Source organism: Hypanus sabinus, chromosome 12 (assembly GCF_030144855.1).
Source record: "Hypanus sabinus isolate sHypSab1 chromosome 12, sHypSab1.hap1, whole genome shotgun sequence".
In the NCBI taxonomy this organism is placed as follows: Eukaryota; Metazoa; Chordata; class Chondrichthyes; order Myliobatiformes; family Dasyatidae; genus Hypanus; species Hypanus sabinus.
Window position 1 is genome coordinate 69,251,502 of NC_082717.1, and position 22,590 is coordinate 69,274,091.

Sequence of the window (22,590 nt, forward strand, 5' to 3'; positions counted from 1 at the left end):
ATTACTATAAGTTACAATGAATAGACTGATAGAATGAGTAAAAGTGAAATAGTGAGGTAGTGTTCATGGACCATTTGGATGTATGACAGCAGAGGGAAAGATGCTGTTCTTAAAATATTGAGTGCTCCTGCACCTCCTCCCTGCATTGCCCTGGTATGATTATCAAGGTAATTTGAAAATATAAAAAAATTAAAAATTGGATTTGTAAAAGTATTCTAAGAATGTCAGATATTTTGATTGCACCTTGATGACCTTATTGAAATTTATTTGAAAGTTTATTATGTTCATCTTAGCTTTAAGTCATGTTTTATATGAGCAGCTTCAAGTTCCTGGGCCTCAACATCTCAGAGGACCTATCCTTGGCCCAACTAATTGATGTAGTCCCAAAGAAGGCACACCAGTGGCTATATGTCATTAGGAGTTTGAAGAGGTTTTCCCAGAAGTACAGTGGAGAACATTCTGACTGGTTGAATAACAACCTGGTATGGAGACTCCAATGCACAAGTACACGAGGCTGCAGAAGGTTGTAGACTGAGTCAGCTCCATCACTGATACAGCCCTCCCTACTACCAAGGACATCTTCAAGATGTGCTACCTCATGAAAGCATCATCTATCATCAATCATGCTTACCATTCGGTATATGCCCTGTTTGCATTACTACCATGAGGGAGGAGGTACAGGAGCCTGAAGTCCTACACTTAACATTTTAAGAACAGCTTCTTTCCATCTACCATTTGATATGTGAATGGTCCAGGAACCCATTAATACCACCTCATTTGTCGTCTTTTGCACTATTTATTTTGTAACTTACAGTATCGTTTTATGCCTTACACTGTACTGCTGCCGCAAATTTCACAACATATTTCAATGACAATCAATCTGATTCTGATTCACTTTAGAAGTTTTGTTTATGACATTTAAATTTGCAGTTGTGTCTATATGAGTACTTCAATACTTTATGCATACAATGCTTTCCCCAGCAGCAGGTCAAAATTAGAGAACTGAACATGTTTGGAATCACTGAATGAAATTGCCTTTTACCACAGTACATGGAACAAATGTGCATAGGAAAATATTTATATACTTTAGTTTCTAACGAATCTCACTGCCCAAGTCCTTGCCTGTTTTTTGAACATTAAAATTGCAATTGCTTTTAGGCTATTGGGCTTATATAGACCCTTGTCTAAACCTATGATTATAATTTTACTGCTGATTTTAAGGTTGTCCAAATACAATGCAACTGAAGGAGCTTGGACCCCATATAAAGCAGTGTCCTAACCGACCACCAGCTGAACTGGATTCTAAGGTTAGTACTTGTGGAAATTAAACCTTAATTTCTTGATGCTTCATCATTTTGACCTAAGTTTTACAAAACAATAATTGTATTACCTGCATAGATAGATTTCAATATAGCAAGTAATTTATGTAAGCATTCAAATTAGGAGCAGTAGTAGACTGCTAAAGCTGCCCTGCCATTTAATAAGATCCTAGTTTAACTGACTGTAACCAGAAATTATCATTCCCATCAAATCATGGCTATCTTTCACCCTTGATTATTGTCTTTATCACTGCCTTAAAATATTTAAAAATTGTCTTTCCTCTGGTCTCTGAAGGTCAAAACAGCAAAGAGTCACAACCCTCTGTGGGAAATAATTATGCTTCAATTCTTTTAAAGAAAATCCCTTATTTTTAAATAGGTATTTCCAGTTTAAGATTCTTCCTTAATACAAAGTATCACATGCACTCAGTCAGGACCCCTTCTTATATGTTCAGTCAAGTTCTTTCTTACTCTTCGAAACTCCAGAAGCTACAAAGTAGCCTTTTAAAGTAATAGTTACTTAGACAACTTTGGTCTACATTCTGTTTCAGACATTCCATGTGTACTCTATATGATTTTTTAATTATTCTTTCATTATTATTATTATTTTATTATTATTCTATCTTTAATTTATTAAGTTAATGACAAATGGTGGTTTCACCCTTGGAATTTGTTAGTTTCACTGGAATCTCTGAATTTTCTGAATTCAGAAAGATCCCTTATAAATGTTTGCCATTGGATCCCAAGAGTGTTCTTTAACCTAATGTAATCCAGGTTAATTAAACCCAAAGATATAATGTCAGAAAGTTCCACCTGTGGAGGGATGAAAACAAGGTTTACTGATTTTTTTTTAAAGAACTTGAGAAAAAAGCTATGCAAGAATGAGGCATGGCTGACGCAGTGCAGGAAAGGGAGATAAACACAGCTAATTATTAGAGACTAAGAAAAAACTGTTAAAAGTGATATTTGTAGTGAGTATCTCTATCCAACTTAGTTGAAAACCTCAGGGTGAAACCCCTGGAGGAGAGACGATAGTTGTAAAAGATATATTAAAGCTACAGCTATAACAAGTAGCAGCTTTAATAAAACAATATTGCCAGAGACAAGTGTCCAACATCTCTACCCTGTAACCGGGAATTAGTTCTGTTAAATCACACCAACAGATTTGATCAAGATTTTTTTGTGTAACTGTTACAAATCAACTTTCCATGGATAATCAACTATTTCGTCCAAGGAAACAGGAAACAAAAAGATTAATCACCCAAGATAAAGAACCAGGTCAGGAATGAAATATTTTATGACATAGAGGATTTAATACAGTTGGATGTATGAATTTATTTCCACCCACAGCTCCAGTCTGCTAATTAAATTTGTTGACGATACAACATTGATTGGGCTAATTTCAAATAATAACAAGGCAGCCTACAGTGAAGAAGTCATCATCCTGACACAGAGGTGTCAAGAAAACAACCTCTCCCTTAATGTTGCAAAAACAAAGGAGCTGGTTGTGGACTACAGGAGGAATGGAGACAGGCTAACCCCTATGACGTCAATGGATCTGGGGGGTGGGGAGGGCGTTGAAAGGGTAAACAGCTTTAAGTTCTTTGGCATACACATCACCAAGTATCTCACATGGTCTGTACATACCAGCTGTGTGGTGAAAAAGGCACAACAGTGCCTCTTTCACCTCAGACAGTTGAAGTATGGCATAGACCCCCAAATCCTAAGAACTTTCTACAGGGGCACAATTGAGAGCATCCTGACAGGCTGCATCACTGCCTGGTATGGGAGCTGTACTTCCCTCAATCGCAGGACTCTGCAGAGACTGGTGTGGACAGCCCAGCACATCTGTAGATGTGAAATTCCTACTATTCAGGACACTTACAAACACAGGTGTGTAACAAGGATCCGAAGGATCACTGGGGTCCTGAGTCACCCCAACCACAAACTGTTCCAGCTGCTACCATCTGGGAAACGATACCCAGCATAAAAGCCAGGAGCAACAGGGTCAGGGACAGCTTCTTCCACCCGGACATCAGACTGATTAACTCATCTGACACAATTGTATTTCTATGTTATATTGACTGTTCTGTTGTACATACTATTTATTACAAATTACAATAAATTGCACATTTAGATGGAGAGGTAACGTAAAGATTTGTTCTCCTCGTGTATCTGAAGGATATAGGTAATAAAGTCAATTCAATTCAATTGGAAGGATCTGAATTGGATTTTCTGCAAGAACTGATTATTTTTGCAAAGACTTTGGTAAATTACTGAATGAGATTTACTTTGCTTAAAGTTGTGATGTTGGAGAATTGTTATGAAAGGAATTAAGCATAGATATATAATTTTTGAATTTGAAATTGTAGACATACTGACTTGAACTGCAGTTGAAGTTAACCATAATACTTAAGAATAGGTATTCAATTAGTTTTCGAACTAGGGATAAAAAAGGGAAATATTAGTCTGTCAACCTTTAAATAGGGAATAACACTAGATGTAATTAGTTAGAGAAATTGGAGTAACAAAGGTTATTCTAATGAATATCACTGATTCTAATGAAACAGAAATTTGGTTTTTGTTGATATCTGAGATTTAGAACCTAAACAAAATGTTGGAAATTTGAATTGTTCTTACTCATGTAAATATTTTGTATATCTTGTTTTTTTAAGCAACAAAACTTACCTCCAGAACTGTGGGTGTTCTGTTCACTGCCTCCTGATATCTAGAGCTTATGATGTCCTACTAGCACCTAGTGTAGTACTATGTCATTTGATTTTTCTCGTAAAGAGTGCGGTGACCCGTCACATGGGACAAAACAAGCACTACTCGGGTGTTACACTAACTTTCCATATCACTTAAGTTTTCCCTGCTTTTAGACTTCTTAATTACCCTTAGTTAGGTTTAAAATGCTGATCTTGGACTAATTTTTCTCCTCCTTAAACTGAATGTAAAATTGAATCTCAATTTGATTACTGTCACATATGGCCCCTTTATTATAGGATTCTTTGTTAATCTTATCTTATTGCACAATAAAAGGCCAGGTGTAGCCTTCTCTCTGGTTTGTTCTACAATACATTTTTTTTAAAAACCTATCCTGAAAACAGTATATGAACTCTTTATATAGGTAACTATACCCATCTAACTTTTCCAGTCCTTATACAGATTAAAATCTCAGATGATTATCCTTGTTGACGATATCTCATCATTTCTTTTTTATGCTCTGAAAAAATCTGTTGGTTGTTATGGGGCTTATATACCACTCCCATAAGTGACTTCTTGCCTTTATCATTTCTTATTATATTTATGCATCTTGTTTTTAGGAGCTTAGCTCACCCCTCTTTATGACACTAAGACAATCAACACATAACAGTATCACTCCTCTGCCTTTTCCAAGCTTTTTCCATCCTTTGTAACCATAAAATACAATTTTTATAAAGGGAAATACAGAAGGCCACTTAAGTTTTATAGCCCTGAGATAACAGAAAGTTAAATATAGTAGACAAATTAAACTCATGTCAATTTTACAAATATGACATTTTTAACTATATTTTTGAATCTCTGTAAAACACTTTAGCTTAGGTCAGCCGATTTCTTCATACATGGCTGAATAGTTAACAGAATTTTGACAGATAACTCACTTTTAAAGTTAATGCTATATAAATGCTGCAGAAGCAAGTGGTCCATACTAATGATGCTAATCTTTATTGAAGACAGGAAATGATTAGAAATTAGTGCATTGAAAGGTGCAAGAAATATGCAGAAATGGGATATTATAAGCGTGTACTGAAACATTGAATTAAGTACAACAGAATGTGTAATGCCATAGCAATATTTTTAGTCTAAATGTATGAGGGCCATAAATCTTGCCAGTCGTATTCTGCTGTATAAACACAGTCAGAAATGAATGGGGATTATTTATTTTAGTTTATTGAAATATCACTGTAGATTTTGTCCTAATAATTGATTCACTTTAAAGAACTGGATATTCATAGCTATTAATTCATAATATCTTTGATTTGCTATAGGACGTTACAGGGACTTCATGGTATCAAACAGACTTTGGTCTTACATCAAAGCCAAAACCTCAACCCAACCATACTATACAGGTAAAAAGCAAGCACTTTTCTTGCAATAACGTCTGTGAAAATTTTGCATGAATTTGCCAACATGCTTCATTATCTCTGATATTTAATATGAATTCCAACTTCCTGATGGACATGGTTTATTGACATACTGCAATACTTCAGCATTCTGTAATTTTGTCGTGAAAATACACTGCAACAATATGAATTTAATGTAAAATTCATTTCCATTGTGCCATTTCTACCTGTGCCACCAATTTACTGGGTATAAATGGTATAAATTGTAAATATATAGGTGTCAATTACCTCAATGATATAAATGGAATACACAAATAAAGCACATTTGGAAAATCAATATCACTGTGGTTCAATGAGCATTTTTGTTTTAATATGTATAAAGAAATGATGATAATACTCTGTGAACATTTGCATTGTTCAGTAGACCACAATAATTTTCTTTTTTCTGTGCTGTGCAAAAGGTGCGTTCCTGGGAGAAGAATCTTCACGACCCATCTAATAATGATGGGAATGTTGAGAAACTCTGCAGCAATGCTTCAAATGAAATAGAAATGTACAGAGAACTTCTTTCCAAATCAGGCATGTTTAATGACAGTGGATTGTATGTTGCATGTACTTTACCTTTCTTTTATAGGATTATTTAATTCTTTTGCACAAATTGGCAATGTAAGTTTTATTTTGGGTTAAGAACTATGCATTGTTACCAAGTAATGGTCTTACTATATTCCCTCTTTTTTAATGGTATTATGGCTGTGTCTTCAATCCTGCTAGCAAGAGGACTAGTTTCCTAAATCTATTGTGACATAGTAATTCTGGAACAGACTACAAAAATGAAGGAAACGGCTTAATCAGGAGAGAGCAATCTAAGCATTTTTCAACCGACTGAATTCTAAAAAAACTAAATATTTAGAAAAAAAAGAGTGGAAGATACTTGTTTAAAGAAAACAATAATAGTTGTAAAAGCTGTATTCAATATTGTAATGTGGTCAATATATGAAATAGATTTATTAACCATCCCAAACCTGTAAAGAGCTTAAGAATCAGCCACAAAGTTTGAGAATGAAGTTCTGTGAGCCAGGTCGGATAGGATTTCCTTCTCTGAAGAATTTTCCTGATTTTTTAACTCAACATCAATCACAAATTTCCAACTTTGTTGAATTTAACTTCACACAATGGAGTTTTATTAGTATGGAAGTGTGTTGACCCCCCCTCATTGTTATACACTTTATTATGTACCTCCTGTACCTAATAAAGTGCCTACTGAATGCATGTTTGTGGTCTTCTGCAGCTGTAGCTCATTCTCTTCAACATTCGACATATTGTGCATTCAGAGATACTCTTCTGCACACTACTGTTGTAGTGCTTGGCTAGTTGAGTTGCTGTCACCTCTCTGTCAGGTTGGACCAATCTGGCCATTCTCTTCTGACCTCTCTCATTAACAAGGCATTTTTCCACCATTCTCTACAAACCCTAGATATTATTTTGTGCAAAAATCCTAAGAGATCAGCAGTTTCTGAGATACTCAAACCACACCATCTGGCACCAACAATCATTGCACAATCAAAGTCACTTAGATCATATTTCTTCCTCATTCTGATGTTTGGTCTGAACAACCGAACCCCAGGACCATGTCTGCATGCTTTTATGCATTGAGCATTTGCTGCCACCTGTTTGGCTGATTCTATATTTGCATTTACAAGCAGGTGTACGGGTGTACCTAATAAAGTGGTCACTGAGTGTATTTCTATGCTAGCATCCCATTGCATAAAATCAAAATCAATCCCATGATAAAGAAATGAAGTCGATCCTCTTTCCTCAGGTTTTAGGCAACAAGTGCCAGAAAGGGATAATATTTGGGAGAAGTGTTTTTGGATTAATCTACTGAAAACAGTAGGTTTCTTCTGTATGCTTCTTCTATGTGTAGATTCACAGCATCTGCAGCTTCTTGCTTTTCAGTGTCAAAACAGACCACTTTAGCTCACCGCCAAAAAGCTGTGCATATTTTTAAACTATGCAAACATAGAATAGGGGAAGCTAGTGCTCTTTTTGACCCCACTATGGACAACTAATGGATCACATTTAAAGATGAAAGATGAGCTTTATTTGTCACATGTACATTGAAACACTGAAAAATACAGTGACATTTTTGTTTTGCAAAGGCTGTTGGGGAGAGTTTAAATTAGAATAGCTGGGGGGGGTGAGAACTGAACTGAAGCGACAGAGGAAGAGGCGGTTGTCTCACAAATAGAGAAGACTTGTAGACAGTGCGAGAAGGAGGGCGGGCAGAGAAGGGACAAGCTCAGACTGATGGTTTGAGATGTGTCTATTTTAATGCAAGGAGTATTATGAATAAAGTCGATGAGCTTAGAGTGTAGATCAGTACTTGGAATTATGATGTTGTGGCCATTACAGAGACTTGGATGGCTCAGGAGCAAGAATGGTTACTTCAATTGCCAGGCTTTAAATGTTTCAGAAAGGACAGGGAGGGAGGCAAAAGAAGTGGGGGTGTGGCACTGTGCTACTGCAATTCTTTTCACCACTTTTCTGAATATATGTACCTGATGTCCATTACCTTTATATCCAGGTGCTTCTGGATCTCCCTCTTCTCCTCAAACTACCAATTCACTATTTTTCCTTGATCACTCCAGTCTAACAAACTATTGGGTCCTGCTCAGATTAATTCTTCAAAATTCCTTCAACATTCTGCAGGAATTCATTTTACCCAATTTATAGACTTCATCCGTAAATAGTTTACTTCATGACAAAATTATTTGCACCTATAGTAATCCTCTTTCAAAAACTCACTGGACTATGATCTCTGGTACATTCCCCTTCTTTCATTGCATGACAGTCCTTTTATAACTCTAAGCTTCATACTCAGCAATTCCTTTCTAAAACTCCACCATTTTTCAGTTATGTCCCTTATCAACCCCTTTAAAACTCATCTCCTTAGAAAAAGCTTTTATTTATCATTCTGAATATGTGCCTCTTTGGCTCAGCATCTATTTTTTTTACTTTTGTTTCTGCCTTTGATATTCTTGGAATTCCCCTCATGTAAACGATAACCATATAGTGCAGCTAGGCAATTCAATGAGTCACATGCTAATCTCCATAATATAATTTTTGATGCAGTTTGGCCTTAATTGGGCCCGAGTGAAGTCTACCAGAAAAGTAAGAAACATATCGATGTTTTGACATATGACATATGAGCAGTAGTGAAAGATCATATATTTTACAGGGTGGTTCACATCCCTAAGTACCTTTGGAAAATGCATGCCATCATATTGCTTTCCATGTTTTAATAAAACTCTTAAATTTTCAACACAATTTCATGGTCTGTCATAACAAGCAAGGGATGCCAGATGCCAATATTGAGATTGGATGACAATTGTCCCAATCAATGCAATTGAAATTCCGCTCAGTATTTCTTAGGAAAGTATTTCAGCCCAATGGGTGACAAAGGCTTGTGCCTCCTCCTTTGGCTAATGGCTTCATTAAAACTGGTCCAAACAACAGTTGAGAAGCATAACAATAAGGCACATTCCTTTTACTTGAAAGGCACAAGGATAAAAGTCTTCACTTATTTGGGGAGAATCGAGAGGCTGGGTTTGTTCTCCCTAGAGCATAGAAGATCAGAAGGAAGTTTGATAATGGTATTAAAATCATGAATGGTTTTGAAAAAGTAAATAATAAAAAAGATTCCAATTGAATTAAACAATATGAAGAAACCTTTTGAATGCACTTAATTACTCTGTAGCACACACTCAAAGAATGGTGAAATCTGATTTGGTTTAAGGTTGGATAAATATTTGAAGGGGAATAAAAATGACACAGCTATTGGGAAGGTGAGTATTATTTGAATATCTCTACCAAAGAGCCTGGGCCTGCATGATAAACTAAGTGATGACTTCCTGTGTTGTATCGTTTTATGAGCCTGAGATTTATCCATAAGAATGGTCATTGTGAAAATCAGTGGGGTTTAAAAAGGGCCTACTTCCTTTCCAGAAGGATGGAACTCTACATAGTGTTGTATTTTGGCTGATAGTACAAATCACGTTCAAAGTGCAGATTTTTCAATTAGCTGTGTTTGTTTCAAAACTGTAGTTAGCTTGTACTTATGTACTTTGACTGTTTTTAATATGTCACAGTGTCTTACTACGAAGATGGGAAATCCCCTGTGGATTTATTACATAGAGCGGCAGTGAACTATGCTTTGGCTATAAAATTGAAACCAAAGGACCCTGAATTGCACTTCCAGCTGGGTGTGGTGTTGGAGGAACATTACTATGTGAAGGTGATATATGGAGTTGTGAAGATGGTAAGGCAGCTATATTGTTTAATTCCATACAATCCAAATTGACCCAAAACAAAATACAATAGATGCTTGAAACTTAAAGTAATGACTGAAAATCACAAGAACTATCAACACTGAAAAAGACTAACATCCTAGATTCACTTTTTATTAGAAATGGAGAAAATTAGAAAAGTTCTAGATTTAAGAAAAATGATGAAAGAACAAGTGGGGCCAATGTTTGGATAGAATTTCAGAAGAGTTAAATTACAAACGTTTGTACAAGAGGGATAATGACACAGAATAGACCAAATAAAGAAACACAAGAACAAAAAGAATAGGAATTGGAGTAGACCATCATGTGCCTCAATCCTGCACTGCCTAACAATGTGATCTTTGGCTGGCCTATGCTGGTCTTTACTCCTATGCCAGTTTGCCAAAATGTTCAGTTTTGAATCATCTACATATTTTGCTTTCTCCTCCTTAAATATATCTGAATGGTCGAGCCTCCATCAGTCTTAGTGGCAGAGTATTTTAGAGACTCATTACCTTTGGAGGAAATAAATTACTTTGCACCTCAGTTTTAAATAGCAGGCCCCTTATTCTTAGTTATGTTCCCTTGTTTGTGACTCTCCCACTAGCGAAAATTTTTTAACATCGACACTGTCACACTTTCTCAGGATCTTATATGTTTGAAGAAGGTTACTTCTTCAAAACTCCAAAGAAGACTGGCCTATCTTCTCTTGAAAGAAGAAGAGGTTGCTCTGAAATGTAAATGAGGGAACAGAGTTACGTAACTTTGTTGAACTTGTAGTTGAATCAGGAAATAAATAATATGTTCAGTTGAAGATGAGGCACTGTCCTTCTGGTCTACATTTGAGTTTCTTTAGAATAGTTTACGAGGTCAAGGACAAAAAAAGAAGAGAGTGGGTGCAAGATAGAAACCTGGAAGAGCTGGTACCTGGAAACCCAGTCCCAGTTGTTACATGTTTGAAAAAGAAGTGATTCCATTTTTTTAAGTTCCATAATCTACAACAATATATCCATTTCTTCAAGATGTTATTCTTATGACTATATAAAATATTAAGGGAAAAATTTGAAATAAAGGTGGAAATTTATGGAAGTACTCAACAGGTCAGGCAGCATATGTGGAGACAAACAGAGTCAATACTTTCATCAGAAGTAGGAAGAGCTAGAAATCAGATATGCTTTAGATTGCAGAGGTGAGCAAGGATGGAGTAAGTAAGGAAATGTCTGTGATAGGTGGAGAATATGGTGATAGCTCTGGCAGGGTGAACTCAGTCAAAGCTTGTTAGTTACAGCTGATCTACTTGGAGCAAGAACTGAATGAAGAAAGAAAGGAAACAAAGTACAAGGGGTGATTGATAAGTTCATGGCCTAAGGTAGAAGGAGTCAATTTTAGAAACCTAGCACATCTATTTTTCAACATGGTCCCCTCCTACATTTACACTTAGTCCAGCAGTCGTGGAGCATACGGATCTTGGACTTCCAGAAAGTGTCCACAGCATGGGGTGATTGATAAGTTTGTGGCTTAAGGTAGAAGGAGATTAGTTATTAACTTCAAGCTTTCTGCATAATCACCAAGGCCACGAACTTATCAATCACCCATGCTGTGGACACTTTCTGGAGGTCCAAGATCCATAAGTTGCATTCTTTGATTCCTTCTACCTTAGGCCACAAACTTATCAGTCAACCCTCATATGTGTAAAACTGGAGTTGCTGGAAATCTGAAATAAAGGAGAATTTTGGAAATGCTCTCCATCTCAGGGTGTTGATGAAGATAGAAGTGTGAAGCAGTGAGTCATAGAGAGATTAGCCCTTCCAGGGAAGAAGAAATGCCTGGTGGTAGCATATTGTTAAAAGTTGCTTTTAAAATAAAAAATGAGTGTTCTGTTATCTAAAATATAAAGAGTTGCTCTTCAATAGCTTAAAAACTATGGAATTTCACTTGAGAGAATTAATTGTTGATAGCATTCCTCTGGTAAAAAGGGTGGACTAATTTTTGATTGCTTTTGTTTCAGCTGCTAGCCACCATGATAAGAAGCTCTGGTAGTTGTAAGCCAATTATTTTCCTTGGAAACCTTTGTGTGATCAATGCCCAATGCCTGTCTGATAAGTTTCAAATGATTTAACTGGAGTTCACATCTAAAATAGATAAGTAGTAATAAGATTAATTAAATTATGTCCTAAGCTAGTTATGAGGCCCCAACACAACTTCTGGTGTAATTGATGGAGAGCACCTTCGTACATAAGATCCTAGAAATACATTCCAAGAAAATTGGCTTAATATGAAGAGCAATCTTGTGCATTTTTTAGAAGCTTATTGCTTATTAATTCCAGTTAATTAGGCCATCGGCTAATCGGGGCAGCCACTTATTCGGGACAACTCTCAAAGAACAGAGATTAACTGAGAAAAAGGCCAGGATTTATTTGGGACACTCTACTGCTTAAATTGGACAGAAGACTATTGCTGAATAGTTTCTAACTAGCACCAGTCACATGCACTTGCAGGACTGTTACACACTACACTGTGCTAAAAAGTGAACAGTTTTTAAGTAGCATCAGTTGTGTATATTTGTGTTCAAAAATCTGTGATTTTTGTCACTGATAGTTGGTGAGAAATAAACAGGTAGACAATTCAGAACTGTTTTTCTCACTGTGGTTTCAAGTAATCATGGTTGAAGATGCCAAAAAATGGCATGGGTGAAAATGAAATGATTTCATTACTTCAACAAGTTAGGAATGATGAAGAATTTGAAGGGATCAACAGTCATCTTATGTTACAATCAAAATGAAGATTTGCAACATGCAATTGTCGAGTGTATTGTATGAAGGCAGTGCATCATCTGCACTAAGTGTCTGCGCTGATTTTGTTCATTTACAGTCAACCAGAAGAACACAGCAGTGTACACTGAATTAATTTCTCTGTTGATAACTATTAGGATCTAATAAACAGTTTTATTGTACTGTAATAGCATTTTTAGTGTTCTAATTTGTTCTGTATTTTATTTAAATACAGAATTTGTTACTCAGTTAAATGGTAGTTTGTGTTCTTTATACCTTTTTAACTATTTTCATGAAACTTCGGCTAATTGGGACAGCCACTTAATTGGGCCAAAATGTACTGGTCCCGATGTGTCTCAATTAAACAGAATCCACCATATACATATATCTTGTTATGGCATTTTCATTTGCCTCTGCACTCCAGTTAAGTTCCGGGTAAAATTCCCCAAGTGATTTAATTAGTAGAGTAAAAGATAAAATACATTGGTCTGAAAAAAAAGTTCTCATTTATTAACTAATTTAGTTAAACAACTAAGTTTTAATAACCCTGCTTCCCATGAAAACATTATATTTGAAGGACTGATATCCTTGTTGCATTTTTTGCCCTGAAATCTATCACCACCTGCAACCTTAAATACTGCCTTATGTGTGCTTAGTCTGTATTTTTTTCCCATGGAAAGCAAGTTTATTTTCACTCTCAGTTTCTTAGCCTCAGGATTCTTTTAGGCTAACACTGCTGGTTTCTACAACATCTCACACTTTGCAGCTCACTATTGTATGAGTAAGATCAGCCAAGCTCAAGCAATCAAAACTTCATCTACTTTTCATTCAGCCCACAAAAGAAGACAGAAAACGCACAGACACTTTCCTATTCAGGCTGTTCATTTCAGTTTCAGCCCCCACCCACCCCCAACTTCTCCACCCATTATCATAGCATATATAATTCTAGAGCAAACCTGTCCTGTATCTGGAAGTCTATTGCTTGTGATTTGACGCGTCTCTTTAGGACTAGTTGCATAGAATGCATCCTCTGAGCTACATACTGATAGCTGTGAGAACTTGTAATACATATTAAATTAGTACACTGCACTGAGACCAACAATGTTTTTGCATAGCATGGCATTAAGCAGTTAAATAGCACTATGTTGTCAGTAAATCTTGCTACAGAAGTTCTCAGTTTTCATTTCTTTTTTCACAGTATTAAAAGTGACTCACAAAGCTGTCTAATATCATTCCCAGAGGCATTTTCTAGCCAGGAAATCACAGTACCATATCCTGATTTGGGCTGCTAACAGCCATTCAAAAAATAGCGATATTCCTATTGTTCAAGAGCCTTACTATTTTGTTAACAGCATGCATATTATATATTTCAGCATGACAGTGATTTGTAACTATCCCTAGGATAAAGAAGACGATGCAGAAAAGCTTAGTGCTGCTGAGATCGTTGGGAGAAATGATGAAATCTTGGCAATATGTAAACTTCATGGCAAGAAGGGAACAACCACAATAGAACAACTGAAGGCATTGGACATGGAATTTAATTACTTAAAGGAACAAGGACAATCTGCAAGAGCTGACTACATTCAAACACTTTACAATTGGAAATCCCAGCAGTCTGTAAAGGTATGAATCTATAACATTATATTTTCAAAGAATAAAATAATCAGATCAACACAAACAGAGATTTATTTAGAACACTTTCTCCTAATGAATGACACTAAAAGTTATTGTATGACTGTGATAATCTAACTTGCCTTAACTTTCTCTACCAATCCACATTTTTTGGCATGATTAACAATAGCTTTGTCAAAAAGGATCTAGTGCTTTCCTAGTGTGTATGATAAATAAACATTCATTTGTTTATTCATGATATCTTTGTCCTCCATCATCTCTGTACCATTGCCCAACCTAGTGGAACTAAACCCATCTGGGTCCAATCCTATCTGTCCAGTCATACCTAGAGAACTACCTCCAATGATTTATCTACCCTTTCTGATCCCTTAATCCTTAGCTCCTTCTATTTTTCTCCAACATGCTCTCCCACACCAGTCCTCATTGAGAGGTTCAGTCACAGAAAGGGTGGACAGCTTAAAGTTCCAGGGTGTCAGCATTTCAGAGTGCCTGTCCTAGGCCCTACAAATTGATGCAGTCATGAATATGAAATGCCACTAGCTATACTTCATTGGGAAATTTGGTGTGTCACCAAAACTCTTGCAAATTTCTACAGATGTACAGTGGAGAGCATTGTGACTGGTTGCACTGCAGCCTGATAAAGAGGCTCCAATTCACAGAATTGAAGATGTTGGGGAGGATTGTAGACCTAGTCAGATCCAGGACTGATACAATCCTCCCCACCATCAAGAACCTCTTCAAGAGACAATGCCTAAGAAGGCAGCATTCATCACCATCTGCAAGCCCTCTTCTCATTATTTCCATCAGGGAAGAGATGCACACCCAATGATTCAGGTACACTTTTTTAAGTTTGCACTGCTTATTTTTTAATGAATAGTAATTTTATATCTTTGCACTGTACTGCTGCTGTAAAACAACAAATTTTACATCATGTAAGACAGTGATAATAAACCTGATTCTGATTCTGTTAATGATTTGAAAAGTTGAGGTATCAAAAAAAAAGATTCGACATAGGTTTAAGATGAGAGAGAAAAGATGAACAGGATTCCAGGAGAAAGTGAAGGGCCTGTTCTTGTGCTGTGTGGCACTATAACTTTAGGTTTCACATCAATTCCATAATTTAGGTTCCATCAGCTCTACTACATTACAACTTTCTCAAATGCTGTGCTGTTTTATATTATCATATTTTTGTCCAACGCAGATTTGACCTAAATATTGAAAATATCAAACCTATTGCATTTGGTATTCAAAACTGATCCTGTTCCCCAGTCACTGACTGTAAGAGCCGGAACCAGACTTTTAACTGGTTTTTGTGTCATATCAAATCCTGATTTATTATTTGAACTATTCATTAGGCTTACCTATTTCCACTTATGTACCCCATCAGTTGACTCTATATCAACATCAACTTACCTGCTGTTAAAAGCCTCATCCATGTTTTAGTTATCTCAATATATTATTATTCAAAGTCATTCCTGGCTGGTCTCCTATATTCAGTAAGTATAAACGCTGTCCGAAAGTTTATATAAACAGCAGCATTTACAATGCAAATGTTAATATTTTGAATGCTAAATCTCCATAAATACACCATCATCTGCTAATAGACCTAATGAATCATATAATATCACTTTTTGAAGATTTTTATTCACCATTTTTCTGTCAATGTATGCCACTGTCTTGCCTTCTTTGTGACTATATCAATGTGTTGGGACCAGGTTAGATCCTCAGAGATCTTGACACCGAGGAACTTGAAGCTGCTCACTCTCTCCATTTCTGATCCCTCAATGAGGATTGGTATGTGTTCCTTCGTCTTATCCTTCCTGAAGTCCACAATCAGCTCTTTCGTCTTACTGACATTGAGTGCCAGGTTGTTGCTGCGGCATCATTCCACTAGTTGGCATATCTCACTCCTGTACACCCTCTCGTCACCACCTGAGATTCTACCAACAATGGTTGTATCGTCAGCAAATTTGTAGATGGTATTTGAGCTACCCCTAGCCACACTTTCATGTGTATACAGAGAGTAGTGCAGTGGGCTAAGCACACACTCCTGAGGTGTGCTAGTGTTGATCATCAGTGAGGAGGATATTTTATCACCAATCCGCACAGACTGTGGTGTTCCGGTTAGGAAGTCAAGGATCCAATTACAGAGGGAGCTGCAACTTCTCAATCAGGATTGTGGGAACGATGGTAATAAATGCTGAGCTATAGTCGATGAACAGCATACTGATGTAGGTGTTTGTGTTGTCTAGGTGGTCTAAAGCTGTGTGAAGAGCAATGGAGATTGTGTCTGCCATTGACCTACTGTGACAACAGGCAAATTGCAGTGGGTCCAGGTCCTTGCTGAGGCAGGAGTTCAGTCTAGTCATAACCAACCTCTCAAAGCATTTAACCACTGTCGATGTGAGCGCTACTGAGTGATTGTCATTGAGCAGCCCACATTATTCTTCTTTGGCACTGGTATAACTGTTGCCTTTTTGAAGCAAGTGGGATCTTCTGCCCATAGCAGTGAGAGGTTGTAAATGTCCTTGAATACTCCCGCTAGATGGTTGGCACAGGTTTTCAGAGCCTTTCCAGGTACCTGGTAGTGAAGGATTGCTGCCATTTATACTATTGGGTTTCGCTTTGTAGAAGGTAATATTTTGCAGTCCCTGCCAGAGTTGCCGTATATTTGATATCACCTCCAACCTCGTTTGAAATTGTCCCTTCACCCTTGAAATAGCCCTCCGCAAATCACGCCTAGTTTTCTGGTACAGGCCTGGGTTGCCAGACTTGAATGCCACAGATCTAGCCTTCAGCAGTGTGGTAAACTATGTATACCTGTCTGGACATGCCCCTCTGCTGACTGCTGCTGACTACTCCTGTGGCTCCTCCCACAAACCCCTGTATAAAGGCAATTGGGGCACTGCTCCTCCCTCAGTCTTCGAGATGTCATGCTCCCTTTTGCTGTTAATAAAAGCCTATCATTCACTTCCAGTCTCCGAGAGTTATTGATGGTGCATCAAGCAGATGACGTACCTCCTGGTTCATAGATGGCTTTTGACTTTGGAATATACAGTATTCATCAGTGCCTCCAAATGTAACAAGATATTTTATATTGCAGTGTTGTGAACAAAGCATCAGCCATGAATTTAGACTCTGGCCATTTGGATAAGTCCATCAAATCAGTCCAGGCACTTAAGCATAAAATTGAACTATATGTATAGCAGAAACACCTATTTGGTCCATCCAATCTATGTCAGAGCTAGTAGTCCACTTGATCCTCCTTTCATCCTTTCTTACCTAAATTTGATATAATAATCTTGCTGTTCCCTTGATTATCTTCGAACTCAGGAGCACATGCTGTTGATTCAGATCTAATCACATTTCATTTCTCCCCCCCCCCCCCACCAATCTATCCACCATAGCATGTACTCCTGAGTTCAAAGATAATCAAGGGAACAGCAAGATTATTATATCAAGTTTTGAACAAGTATACAAGGGCTGATAGGTCTGAAAATGTTGATACATTCAAGGCCACCAATGCTGCTTTGAACATTTTAAGAAGCAGACAAGCCTGCATAATATTCACTTTGCAGGGAAAACAGCAAGTGTAGATACAGTGGCAGCAGGAAATTTTCCAAAGGAGCTGAAACAAGATCATTGATAAAGATAGCTATTCTCCAAAACAAGTGGAAATGTGAATCTTTTGGAAGAGGATGCTGTCATGCACAGTCATCTAGAGAGATGAAAAATTGCTCCAGACTTCAAAGCAAACAAACATTATGATGCACTATCAATAACTCCCTCTGAGACGTAAAGGCGAGATATCGGCTTTTATTGACTGGAAGAAGGAACAAGCAGTGGTTGACCACCATACTACATCCTGGAGACTGAGAGGCCGGGCTCAGGCCTCAATCGCCTTTATACAGGGGCCTGTGGGAGGAGCCACAGGAGCAGTCAGCAGGGGGCGTGTCCAGACAGGTATGTGTAGTTCATCACACATTACCATAGTCTTTGTGGAGGCATTGCCAAGTGTAACTATAGACTGAGGCTATTTTAATAAACCAGTCACAGAGCACAACTAAAAATGACACAATTTGACTCAAGTAGAGTTCCTCTGAAATCCTGAAACTCAGCAGTGAAAAACTAGTCACAAAAAACCATGATGGCCGAGTGGTTAATGTGTTGGACTTAAATGGATATTAATCCAAGTGTGCTCGAATCCCACTCCTGGTATTAGGATTTTTGGGGTGCCTTGGTAGTGTAGTAGTTAGCATAGCACTGTTACAGCACCAGCAACCCGGGTTCAATTCTGCTGCTGTCTGTAAAGAGTCTTGTATGTTCTCCCCATGACTGTGTGGGTTTCCTCCTGCGTTCTAAAGATGTATGAGTTAATAGGTTAATTGATCACATGAATGTAACTGGGTGGCACAGGCTTATTGGGCAGGAAGGGCTCATAACTATGCTGTATCTGTTAAGTAAAATTTTTTTTAAAAACTGCTGCTTCATCATACACATCAGGAAGGAAGGGAATATTCCAAGGGACTTCAGAGATGCAGTAACCATGATCAAATTCAAGAAAGTGTGGTAAAAGGAGGGGCTTCCAGCTGCCTGGTAATGGAAAAGTTATCACCAGGATCTCTTCTACCACTCCTTAATGGCTGAAGATGTTGTTTGCAAATGACAGTGTGGGTTCTATTAATCCAGAAGCTCGGTGGACAAGATTTTCGCCATTTGACGAGTACATAAAAATGCCGCAAACAGCATATATAATCTCTGTTTACCTCACCAAAGACTTTGTCTCCATCATTGCAAAGGGCTTTGGAAGAACCTCCTCAAATTCACCTTCCCCCATAAATTTGTCTCTGTCTCCACAACAGCATATAAGTTGTGACATTCATCAATAGGTCTACAACAGAAACTGGTGTCAAACAAGGCTGCACCATTGTCCCAATCCTTTTCTCAGTCTTTCTTATAGTTGTTTGACCTCCAACAGATCTCGCACAGAAGTGAAGCTAACTTCAGAACTAGAGCTAACTTCAGAACTATTAGGAAGCTTTTCACCCATAGGAGTTCTACTCCAGAACCAAGATTGCACAGGTGCCAGTGATCAAGCTGCAGTATGCAGAGGGTACTCATATCTGTCTGCTCTCTGATACCAAGATTCAATATCATCCAACACTTCCAATAAGGTATTCAAGAGAACGGATCTTACATTCAACACTAATAAAATAAATGTTCTTTACCTACCTGCCACCACAGCACCACACAGGCTATAATAGTTCACAGTAGAAAATGTCAACTACTTACCATATCTCAAGAGCCACCATTAAAGGACATTAATGATGGAATTTACCATTATCTTCAATGTACCAGCACAGACTTGGTCTATCTACTGCAAGCTTTTCAAAACATTGGCTAACTGCACAAAATCCTCTAAAATTACTGGAAAGACAATAGAAGCAAGGTCAAAGTTCTGTCCCAGGCAAGCATTCTCTTCAGTAAGACCCTTTACACTCGGTTGGCCTCATTGGTTATGTCCAACCCCAGACTCCCAAAACACTATTCTAATCTCTGTTCTGGTAGAGAAAACCAACGGAACAATGGAAACTGTTCAAGACAAATGCAATATTCCATTAACCACTGGGATCCTCTGGCCCAAGGTGTCTCACAGTGAAGAAGGAATATTCAGATGATATTGAGATATTAAAGCCAAAAATTGGGAGAAGAAAGAGAAACTTTGTAAGTGGCAGAAGGAGCAGACCATCTCAAGAACTATCCTGTGCTTAACATGTAGAAGACTCTGCAGATTCTACATTAGCTTGATCTTAGGAGACTGCCTGAGAAGACATACAGTATCTTCAACATGTTAAATATCTCTGGATTATGTTCCAGAGGTGCCTTTGAAAACTATCAAAGGAGTTACACCTTGGAAGTGGTAACCATTCTGCCTTTGCATATAGTGGCTTGCATACAGATAACCCTGAACAAGAACTGGTAAAATTCCAAGTGGATAATTCTAGTGCAGTTTCCAGCAGCAGTTTATAGGGGTCAGATTTTAAAAAGCATTATTCCAAAAATAGATGATAATTCAAAGGAGAATCCAATTCTAGATATTTAAGACTGGGGGTAAGATGTCAGCCATGGAAATTGTGCTAATGTGTTCAAAGTATATCATAAATAGGATAAATGTAAAATATCCTTTTAAATCTCATTAGCAAATGTTATATTTATATGTATAACTTGAAAGAATACAGAATATAGCTTTGCCTGTAATGTCAGAAATGCAAGCATGGCATTAAATAATACTTACTTCACCATGATTTTACCCTATATCTTCTCTTCTTTTTACTGCAAATTTATATGCTTTTGACATATGACTGATGCTCTCTATTATCTTGATGGACGTATAATTCAGGACAGTCAAAAGAAACCAACGCATTCTGATGAGCAAAATTACATTGACTGGGCTTTTCTGAAGTACATGGATGCTTTATCTCTGCAACCTCAAAAATGGCAATATAATTTCCATGTTGGACGTTTGCTGTTATTTCAAAAGAAGAATAATGAAGCATTGAAGTTTTTGCACACAGCACTAGCACAGAAACCAACAGAACCTTCTATTAGGTGAGTAGTTAAACTTGCCTTTGAAATCTAGGAAAGAAGTCCTGATTATGCTTTTTATTTATGTAACTGTTTCAATGTTTTTTTGTCTTTTATTAGCTTTAGTTTTACCCTTTTATTTAGATTTTCTTTAATTTTCCTTTGCGATCTACAATTACAATTATTTCAATCGATAACATTTTTATCTGTATATCTACATCCATTCAGTTTTTCCAACTGTGCAGTACTCCAAAATCGTAAATTGACTTACATGGAACAGATGAATTAATGGAAGAGCTGGAAAAGTACATTAGAGAGAAACAGATGGACTTTGAGGGAAAGATGCACTTGGTGGGTGGGCTCCCACAGGAGTTGGTGGAAGTTATGGAGAATTATGTGCTGCTGGGGAGGTAGATGAGGACAATATGAACCCTACCTATCCCATAGTAAGCTGACCTGGTACAACTTGTTCTTCCACCAATTGAGCACTGAGTGAAACTGGGAGAGCAGCAAATTTGATTCCAGGGCACCCACAGAAACAGCTGGTCTCTCCCACACTGCCTTGGTGTCTCCTCCACTGGACAGTTGCAACAGGATATCCCCCTTGGCAGGAGGGCCTAGTCCTTTCCACAACCACGGCAACGCAGCTCCTCCCGTCAGTCTCTCCAGCAAACCAGTGAACCGGACGTAGTATTCTGTTACCAATGTCCGAAAGGCTCTTGCAATCCCAATAACAAATATCTAAGTCAATTGCTTGCACTGTGCACTGTCCAATGGTACACAACAAGTCCAGGCGACAACACAACAATGGTACATTATAAGTGCAGCTCCGTTGCTATTGAGCAACTCTCTGATGGGATAGTCCTGCAGTATCTAAGTATCCAGCAGTAACTTGCGATTATTAAAAAAAAGATGTATAAGATGAATATACCTTTGATTGGACCTGGAGTGGCTGCTGTGTCCAAGCAAGCTGCCATCTTACCAGAAATTGTGGTCTAGATGGGTGAAATGTGTTGTAGATTTTAAGCAATTACAAAAAGCATGTAAGAATGTGATTAAGACCATCACCTGGGCATTTCTTAATTATTCATCAAGAAATACAAATAAGGTAAGTTACTCAGCAAAGTATTTCTTTAAGCAGGTTGGAAATTGTGTAGCTCAATTCATTAGGCATGTTGTTATATTTTATTTTGGGTACAGCTATGAATAAACCCATAATCTATTTGGCAGTGAATATAACCATATATAACCATATAACAATTACAGCATGGAAACAAGCCATTTCTACCCTTCTAGTCAGTGCCGACGCTTACTCTCACCTAGTCCCACTAGCCCGCACTCAGCCCATAACCCTCCATTCCTTTCCTGTCCATATACCTATCCAATTTTACTTTAAATGACAATACCAAACCTGCATTTACCACTTCTACTGGAAGCTCATTCCACACAGCTACCACTCTCTGAGTAAAGAAATTCCCCCTCGTGTTACCATTAAACTTTTGCCCCCTAACTCTCAACTCATGTCCTCTTGTTTGAATCTCCCCTACTCTCAATGGAAAAAGCCTATCCATGTCAACTCTATCTATCCCCCTCATAATTTTAAATACCTCTATCAAGTCCCCCCTCAACCTTCTACGCTCCAAAGAATAAAGGCCTAACTCCTAAGAATGTATTGACTTAAACAAAAGCTGAAATGCTCAATGATATTTAAAAGGGTTGATGTATGTTTTAAGTCTGATCATCATAAATGTAAGTCAGCTACACAAAACCATCTTTGTTGCTGGGTGTCAGTAGATGGAAATTAATGGAGATTGGTAAGGAAACTATGCCTGCCAAGTTTACCTATCAAAGG

The 22,590-nt window shown here is 37.6% G+C and overlaps 1 protein-coding gene across 4 annotated transcripts in view; it reads left to right on the forward strand.

Annotated features, from left to right (window-relative positions):
* The window catches only part of LOC132402986 (uncharacterized), an 85,547-nt gene that overhangs the window by 21,502 nt on the left and 41,455 nt on the right, over nucleotides 1-22,590 (forward strand). For all 4 annotated transcript variants that reach the window (XR_009515147.1, XM_059986171.1, XM_059986173.1 and 1 more), the window contains 6 exons: nucleotides 1,222-1,307; nucleotides 5,351-5,431; nucleotides 5,887-6,004; nucleotides 9,574-9,743; nucleotides 13,923-14,144; nucleotides 20,554-20,762. Coding sequence is in view for 3 of the 4 variants with exons in the window: in XM_059986171.1 (XP_059842154.1) it covers nucleotides 1,222-1,307; nucleotides 5,351-5,431; nucleotides 5,887-6,004; nucleotides 9,574-9,743; nucleotides 13,923-14,144; nucleotides 20,554-20,762 (886 nt within the window). In the remaining variant the exon portion in view is untranslated. The remainder of the gene's footprint in view (nucleotides 1-1,221; nucleotides 1,308-5,350; nucleotides 5,432-5,886; nucleotides 6,005-9,573; nucleotides 9,744-13,922; nucleotides 14,145-20,553; nucleotides 20,763-22,590) is intronic.